Below are 8516 nucleotides of genomic sequence, written 5' to 3' on the forward strand. Positions count from 1 at the left end.
TTTTGAGGAGGCTGCATGGCGCACATGAGAAATCGTGGGAAATCTTCCCTCCACCCCCTCCTCTGGCACTTTGAATATGTAGTCTGAAGCTCTTTGCTACTCAGGCCCTGCAGCTGTTGGGGGCCGTTCAGGGTGCCAAAGAGCAAAAATAGAAACAGACAAATAAATAAACCAATTAATCTGGGGATCAAAACCACACTCCTCGTTGGTGGGAAAATACTAATTGCATTTTTTCAAAAGTTATTTTAAAAGAGGCCTTCATCCTTTTGTATTGCATTTGCATTTTTTCATCAAATAAAAGATGACTGCCGGGTGTTAATTTTCTGATTGAAAAAATGTAGGCTAGACTGGAGTGGATCGAAATTGTGTGGAGTGCACAGTCTGGAGATACCACAAGTGCTTTAGGAACTGAGGGAGGGGGAGAGAGTTCATGAGCAGAGACGGGTGGGAGGGTTGGAGAGAGAGAGAGAGAGGGAGACAGAGAGAGAGAGAGAGAGAGAGGGGAGTGAGGGAGCATGAGTTAGAAGGGACCGGGGTGGGTGAGTGCTGCGAAATCCGTTAACAGGGGAGCACTGTGTGTTTGTGAGACATCTTGGCGCTGTGCCCAACTTGGCTCATTGTAATCGAGGCATGATCAGCGACTCTGGGCAGCTCCTCTCCGGCGCCGCGGCTGCCTAGCGCCTGGACCCTGCCCAGCTCCCACCGCTGACATGGAAAGACCTGTGAGTCCCATTTCTGCTCTCCTCTCTGTTCCTCATCCCAGGCTCCCTGCCTCTATCTCTCTCGCTTTTCTTACTCTTCCTAGCCCCGGGCTTTCTCTCCCTCTACCTTTCACTCGCCCCTTTATCTCTCGTTCTCTCTCTCTCTCTCTCTCTCTCTCTCTCTCTCTCTCTCTCTCTCTCTCTCTCTCTCTCTCTCTCTACCTCTCGTTCTCTCTCTCTCTCCCTCTACCTCTCGTTCTCTCTCTCTCTCTCTCTCTCTCTCTCTCTCTCTCTCTCTCTCTCTCTCTCTCTCTCTCTCTCTTCCTCTCGTTCTCTCTACCTCTCGTTCTCTCTCTCTCTCCCTCTACCTCTCGTTCTCTCTCTCTCTCCCTCTCAATCTCTCTCTCTCTTTATCATTCTGAGCCTCATCTGGTGTTCGATTCCCCGTTCGTCTCTCCCTCTTTCTCTCCCTTGTGTCGGGGGCTTTAGCTAGGTCTAAATGCAGCGCTTTCGCTCAGTCGCTGTGCCTCAGTCTCCTTCCCCCGTCCCTCGCTCTCTGTCCCTGCAGTAGGTCCAGGATGAGGTAGGCACGCTGCGCGGCGAACACAGCAGGCAGTCCTGGCCACGGGTCTCATGGCCTTTTCTCTGCTCTCTGATTATGTGTGGTGTGTGCGTGTGTGTGTGTGTGCTTGTTTTTGTGTGTTTATGTTAAAAAGCCTGCGTCTCGCTCTGCACAATAAGTCGATCTCACGCAGACAGACCGGTAACGACCCCCTCCACCCACCCGTCCCAGAATGGAACCCTAACGGTTCCCATGAAGGCACCTCTCTGCACCCCACTGCACTGAGCTAGCTGGTGGGCTTCACCCTGGCTGCTGGAGGAAGCCATTCTCTGTAGGGGGGGGGGCTTGCTGAGATTTTTTTGGACCCTCAGCAGTGTGAACTTGCCCCTCTCTCTCTCTCTCGCTCCTATTCCTGGCGGTATGTGCTCATGGGCTGTTGTGTTTGGATGCCGTGACAACCAGGGAACTGGTCGCCAGCCACTTCTTACATAGGCAGCCGCTGTGAGTGTACCCCTCCAACTTTTCTCTCTCTCAGTGTGGATCTGCTGGCTGATTCACACCGAGGTTCTGAATTCAAATGATTTATCTCTGGTTTTGTGTTGTTGTTGTTGTTGTTGTTGTTGTTGTTGTTCTTATCGTTGGCTTCGGTAGCCCAGCATCCTTATTGGGTAGCTCAAACCTCCCTGTAGCGTCAAGGCAAACCCTAACACCACTAACGGCACTGGATCTGCTCCCAAACACCAGCAGGATGCTATGTGTGTCTGTGTCTCCGTGCTGGGTGTGAGTCATTGTCGGACGGAATGCGATGATGGTGCTGCTGGCGACACTCGGAGCAGCAGTGGAGGGCGTGGGCCTGGTTTGAACTGTTGCACGTTCCCTGCCCCGCTCCGTCTGTGTATGTCAGCAATGTCCGCCACCTTGATGTATGCCATGCGATCCCCTCGTCTTAAACTCAGCTGTTGTAGGTGTGCTTGTGCCACAAGGCTTTTGAATTGGCCAGTGAAAGCAGATAATGGAGTCACACCGTATGAGCATTCTTAAGGATAAGTGCGTACAGTACAGCGTTTGCCGTGGCCTATGAAGGCTTCAGAACTTCGTGCGCCCTGGACGCTTTTATAGGAGGAATGTGTTTACCTATCTTTAGCAATGATTCTCTGATGTCAGTAACCTGTTTTTCACAAAATGAACCGAGGTTGTGATATTGTGGAGTTGTTGTTGTTAAAGGCTGTCGTTGCTCCGTTGAAATATGCTTGTCCGCTTTAATCTTTCTTCAGACACCCTAAGATAACACACAGATAATACACACATACTGAAGTGAATAACAAAACGTCCAACTAATCCACACCCATCTACAGGTTGTCAAGTCTATCATAATAAACTTGAAATACTGTACTATTATTCAATCTCCCAGGCAGATTAAAACCGGGTCCCACCCGCTGTTAAATATGTCGGTTTTTTCTGTAACCTCATCTGCGTTAGGCTGCTGCCAAACTCATTGCTATGATCTCCGTCTACTTCCCAGGAATCGTAAAACACATGCCTTGAAGTGTGCTCAGACACCCTCAGGAGCCCAGAGTGGGCTCAGACACACTCCATAAGTAACCCAGAGAGGCTGTGAGTGCGCACAGCACACTCACAGCCCGACTCGGCCAGTGAGGGCAGGTCATAATGACAACATCTTCCATACTAGTGCATATACTTTCCCACTGATCTGCTTCTTGGGACTAGGCAGAGTGAAGGCCACTCTGGCTTTTTTCCATAAAGCATGCCGTCTCCAGTTCTCACTGCACATCATTTGATTACCAAATAGGAAGTCGTCATGCTAAGTTCATTTGGCGGAGAGGGTTTCTTCTTAAGGTTGAGAAAGCCCATGGATCACAATGGGCCATGGTGGCTTATTAGCTGCTAGAGGAGAGAACTCATTTGAGCAAACATGCTTTTCAGATGGCATCAGGAATGTTAGGCTCGCCCGGCGCGGGCATTCAGCATGTAACCGAGTCCCTTAATGATCAGGCCATCTGGGAGCGTGAGGAGGACACACACACACACACACACGCACACACGCACACGCGCACACGCACACAGACACACACAGACACACACAGACACATGTTGTGGTGCTGTTTGTGTTGCCCTGGCAGTCAGACGTGTGAAAAAAGGGACAAGGGACTAAGCTTTCCCAAGTCGCCATCGTTGCGCATCTGGAAGTGGCGAAGGATATTGACAGATGGTGTGAAGAGGAAGCATTGACTCATATAAACTCAATATAATAATCCACTGTATTCTTTTTAAAAATGTCTGCACACGCAGCTAGTCTCATTTGTAACCCCTCTGAAGTGTTAGCATTGGAGGGTGTCTAATCCAATTGAGTGTGGGCCTGAGAATCCTTTTGAGGATGTCGTTGAGCTCCAAGGGTGAGTTCTATCTCTTAGGCCCCGGTCGGGGCAGGGTGGTCCCCTGGCCCACAGGCACCTCCAACGTAGCTTACGCGCACCGATCCACAATGCACACCACGCCTTGTGGGTGACAGGGGGCCCTCAGGACCCTGATTGTCCCTGTTGGTCTTCGGTTAAGTGCTGCCAACTGGGCAACACAAGATGGAGCCGAAAGGAAGATCGACTCGTTGAGAGGTCTTGCGAATATGATTATTTGTACCAAACATCATTCAGACGTTATAAAGATCGCCAGCGTTCGTTGGAAAACCGGTCGGCAGTCTACTCGCTCTCGACGACGCGGAAGCGTCAGCACAAGCGCCCACTGGTACCTCTCTGTTCAACACGCACTTATAATTCACCCTTATGGCCTGCACAAACACAATTATTTACCTGACAAAGAGGCACATTTGCAAGTAGGCCAACGTGCGCACCTTTATGAGCCACGTTATTCGGTTTTTCCCAGAACCGTGCAGAATCAAATCAAACATCCATTCTGAATCGTAACGCCCCCGCAGGTCACAGAGCAGAACGCCATAGAGAGAGCACTGCGGTGTTACTCCTTTACATCCATCTCTTCAAATTAATTCTGAGGGCACACCGCGGTCTTTCTTGTTTTCGTCATTCGTCTCCAGACCCCGAGCGACGTGATGCTCAAGCGGGACCATGAGCGAGACACGGACCTGGATAAGAAGATCGAGGCCCTCCGCAGGAAGAACGCAGTTCTCATGAGGAGGTACCAGGTAGGGGGGGCCGCCGTGTCCCCACGGCGCCACATCCTGCGGTTATTATGACGGTGTCCCTCATGCTGGCATGCTGCCTCACGCATGCTATTCCTGGGCTGCGTGCAGGAGGTGGAGGAAGACAAGAAGATGGCGGAGGAGGACGTCGTGAGCCCGCCGGGGCGCAAGGGCAAGGCCGACGACCTCAGCATCACCATCAGCAAGTCCGCCAGTGTGAGTGTGTGCGCCCTGTGTGGTCCTGATGATGTCATACTACCCATTGATTTGCCCCACATCGTCCCTGTTGGAGGAAGCACAAGCAACGCTGTTCCTCGTGAGTAGAGGAAGCTAGCACCGAAGCTATTATAACCATAGCCCCCCCGATGTAACGGCCCCAGAGGGATTGAATGGGTTTCATTATAAGCTTGCTGTGGACACTGCGGGATCGCCGTGCCCTTTAAGTGTGAATTAATACAATAATAACAAAAAACACGTGTTTTGTTGGGACAGGAGAGTCGCGTGGTGGTGGCCAAGCGGTGTGCGGTGGGGGGGCAGCCGGGAGCGGGGCCCAGCTGGGCCGGGGAGGGGTCCCTACCGGGCTGCGGGCGGGGCCGCAAGAAGCAGCTCACGGTCACCATGGCTGGGAAGAAGGTGAGTGTCTAGGGGGCTGGGTCACGGAGGCACGGGGGACCAACAGAGTGTCTGGGGGGCTGGGTCACGGAGGCACGGGGGACCAACAGAGTGTCTGGGGGGCTGGGTCACGGAGGCACGGGGGACCAACAGAGTGTCTGGGGGGCTGGGTCACGGAGGCACGGGGGACCAACAGAGTGTCTGGGGGGCTGGGTCACGGAGGCACGGGGGACCAACAGAGTGTCTGGGGGGCTGGGTCACGGAGGCACGGGGGACCAACAGAGTGTCTGGGGGGCTGGGTCACGGAGGCACGGGGGACCAACAGAGTGTCTGGGGGGCTGTGTTACGGAGGCACGGGGGACCAACAGAGGAGCCCTGAGACATCAGCGGCGTTGTCTGGAGAAAAGAAATGGTCAATGATCACACCTTGAGCTTGCGTACTAACCAGCGTTTGAGTGCTCCAATAGTAAGAGTGAATGCAATGGAAGTGCTTTCTGTTTTTGCTTTAGTCTATCTGTTGCTCCTCGCTAATGTGAACACAGCAGACGTGAGTCACTTAGAGTCCCAGAAAACCCGAGAGCATAGGAAGGCCCAGAATGAGTGCATTTCAGTTTTCCAATCGACGTCTTACCTGCTTGTAACATTTTTACTGAATTATTAATCCCTCGCTCAATTCATATACAATACATACACATACAATACCCAGTATATGTGGAATTATACATTTTCATTGTATATTTTTACTTCTGAATGAGAAGAAAGCTTTACCCTAGAGCCTTTCCCTGTTTGGGAAAATGTTCAAAATGACTTCCCCATAGGCTTTGCTGTTCTCTGAAAAAAATCCGATCCGCAGTCTGTCCGATACGGACTCTCTGTCCATCATGGATAGTGTCTTACAGCTCACCCCTCCGGAGGCGTCTAACGTAAATCACCTTCCTCCCCAGGGGAAGAGGGTGGTGAGCGAGAGGGCGGAGCCAGGACTGCCAGGGGACGGAGTGAGGGGGCCCGACGAGGACCGACCGGCCCAGGGCGGCGACGCGGCAGGCGGAGCCAAACACGTGCACCACGCCTCATCAAAGAGGGGCCCCGCTGCCATGCAGGTGGGCTCTCCTTCGTGTATAGCGAGCACTGTATCCCTGTTACCACGGTAACTGTCAAACACACACACACACACACACACACACACACACACACACGCACACGCTCATACACTCACATGCTCACATCCCCACTCACACACACACAAACACACCCACACCCACATACACACACACACCCTCTCCCATTGTCACAGCCCGATCGCTTTTACATAGATGTCAGACATGTCTGCCGGACGAGCCCCTCCCGTGCTGATGGAGCACAATGAGCACCACACAAAAAGACGGACAGGAGGGGGGGGGGGGGGGGTTTGAGCTATGGTTGCTGTGATCGACGGTGGGGGCGGGGCTGAGGGCGGGGCTAGTCCAATGAGGTTGCGGTCTGGGCTGGTTTATCACACATCTCTTAATTACCGGTACTTATAGCACGTTTAGCATGGTTTATGCATCGTTAATAATCACACAAGGAAATATCTATGTGTTTTTCTTGTTAGAAACGTCATCCAAAACCTCCTCATCATTTATTGGGTGTGTTCATTATTTGATTCATGTTTTCCCTCTGTGGACAAGGAACGGTGGGTTGTGAGCTCTCTCATTGGCTGGGGATTAGGTCATTTTCTCTGGTTATAGCTCTCTGATTGGCTGGGGATTAGGTCATTCTCTCTGGTTATAGCTGGTGGCAAAATAGTGATTGTCTCAGCAAGACACACAGATGTTACCCACTATTTTAAGACAGGCTATCTTACGTTCGGCATTAACTCACACGCACTCACACAGACACAGACACACACATGCACACACACAAACACAGAGACACACACACACACACACACACACACACACACACACACACACACACACACACACACACACACACACACACACACACACACACACACACACACACACACACACACACACACACACACACACACACACACACACACACAGACACAGCATCCACCGGCTGCTGTGTGAAAAGCTACTCCATCGCTGAATCTAGGCCCCATGAGTCTGCAGAGGATCATGAACAGCTGCTATGGCTCTGACACACACATACACACACACACACACACACACACACACACACACACACACACACACACACACACACACACACACACACACACACACACACACACACACACACACACACACACACACGCACACAGGTCCAGTCATCAAGCTAAATAACCAGCATAGACAGCTGATTTCACGCACTGTAAACACAGACAAAGCCAGCCTTGGGGAGTGGTAGAATTTTGATTCTGTATCAAACGTGTGTGTGTGTGTGTGTGTATGTGTGTGTGTGAATCATGTGTGTGTGCGTGTGTGTGTGTGTGTCGTGTGTGTGTGTATGTATTGTGTGTGTTTGTGTGTATGTGTGTGTGTGTGTGGGTGTGTGTTTGTGTTTGTCTGCATGGTGTGTGTGTTTGTGTTTTTTGTTTGTGTGTGTGCTTCTGTATCGTGTGTGTGTGTGTCTTTATCACGTGTGCGTGTGTGTGCATTTGCTGCCACATGACACACTGCTCCCAGGACCTTCTGAGCTAATGTGAGCTATCCTTCGCCGCTGTACACTCTGTTCCCTCTTATCTTTATTCCTGGACCACAGCCCCCCCTCCACCCCATGCTGTACATTAGTGTGTACATACATTGTGTCACACCACATGGATGCTCTGATACAGCTTCTCTATTGGTCTTTGCTCTTTGTGTTTTCCTGGCAAACAGCATAACAAACTGAATGAAAATAAATCTCTCCTGAAGCATCACATGGAAAAAATAGCATAGATCTGTACCAGGAAATATTATTTTTTTGTTGATCAAAACATAAATGACATCGTGTGCATGTTTCTGTAATCCATGTGGCTCTTAAAATCAACAAAATAATGTGAGTGTTTGTGCATATGTGGGTGTGTGTATAATTGTTCAGAGTTATGATAAGATCTGCCTAGTAAACACCATGCCCTAGCTTATAGATCATGATATTGTGAGAGAGAGAGAGAGAGAGAGAGAGAGAGAGAGAGAGAGAGAGAGAGAGAGAGAGAGAGAGAGAGAGAGAGAGAGAGAGAGAGAGAGAGAGAGAGAGAGCTTGGCATGAGGAATGAGGTCACATCACTGTTATCCTACTTTCCATGAGACTCCTCACGCCCACAAGAGGTGCCTCCTCCTCCTCCTCCTCATGCCCACATAGCGCCTCCCCCTCCTTCGGCGTCCTGAAAAAGGAGCAATTTGATCTAATTAACATTCGAGCACCTTTTCACACTTGAATGAGCTCATTATGCTGGCCCAGAGAGAGAGAGAGAGAGAGAGAGAGAGAGAGAGAGAGAGAGAGAGAGAGAGAGAGAGAGAGAGAGAGAGAGAGAGAGAGAGAG

At 50.9% G+C, this 8516-nt stretch overlaps 1 protein-coding gene across 1 annotated transcript in view; it reads left to right on the plus strand.

Annotated features, from left to right (window-relative positions):
* The first annotated feature begins 490 nt into the window (after positions 1-490).
* ccdc9b (coiled-coil domain containing 9B) overlaps positions 491-8516 on the plus strand; it is a 20744-nt gene continuing 12718 nt past the window's right edge. The window contains exons 1-5 of the mRNA XM_030357121.1: positions 491-722; positions 4331-4438; positions 4547-4651; positions 4928-5068; positions 5992-6147. Of these exons, the coding sequence (XP_030212981.1) occupies positions 711-722; positions 4331-4438; positions 4547-4651; positions 4928-5068; positions 5992-6147 (522 nt within the window). The 5' untranslated portion in view covers positions 491-710. The remainder of the gene's footprint in view (positions 723-4330; positions 4439-4546; positions 4652-4927; positions 5069-5991; positions 6148-8516) is intronic.

Source organism: Gadus morhua, chromosome 5 (genome assembly GCF_902167405.1).
Source record: "Gadus morhua chromosome 5, gadMor3.0, whole genome shotgun sequence".
Classification (NCBI taxonomy): domain Eukaryota; kingdom Metazoa; phylum Chordata; class Actinopteri; order Gadiformes; family Gadidae; genus Gadus; species Gadus morhua.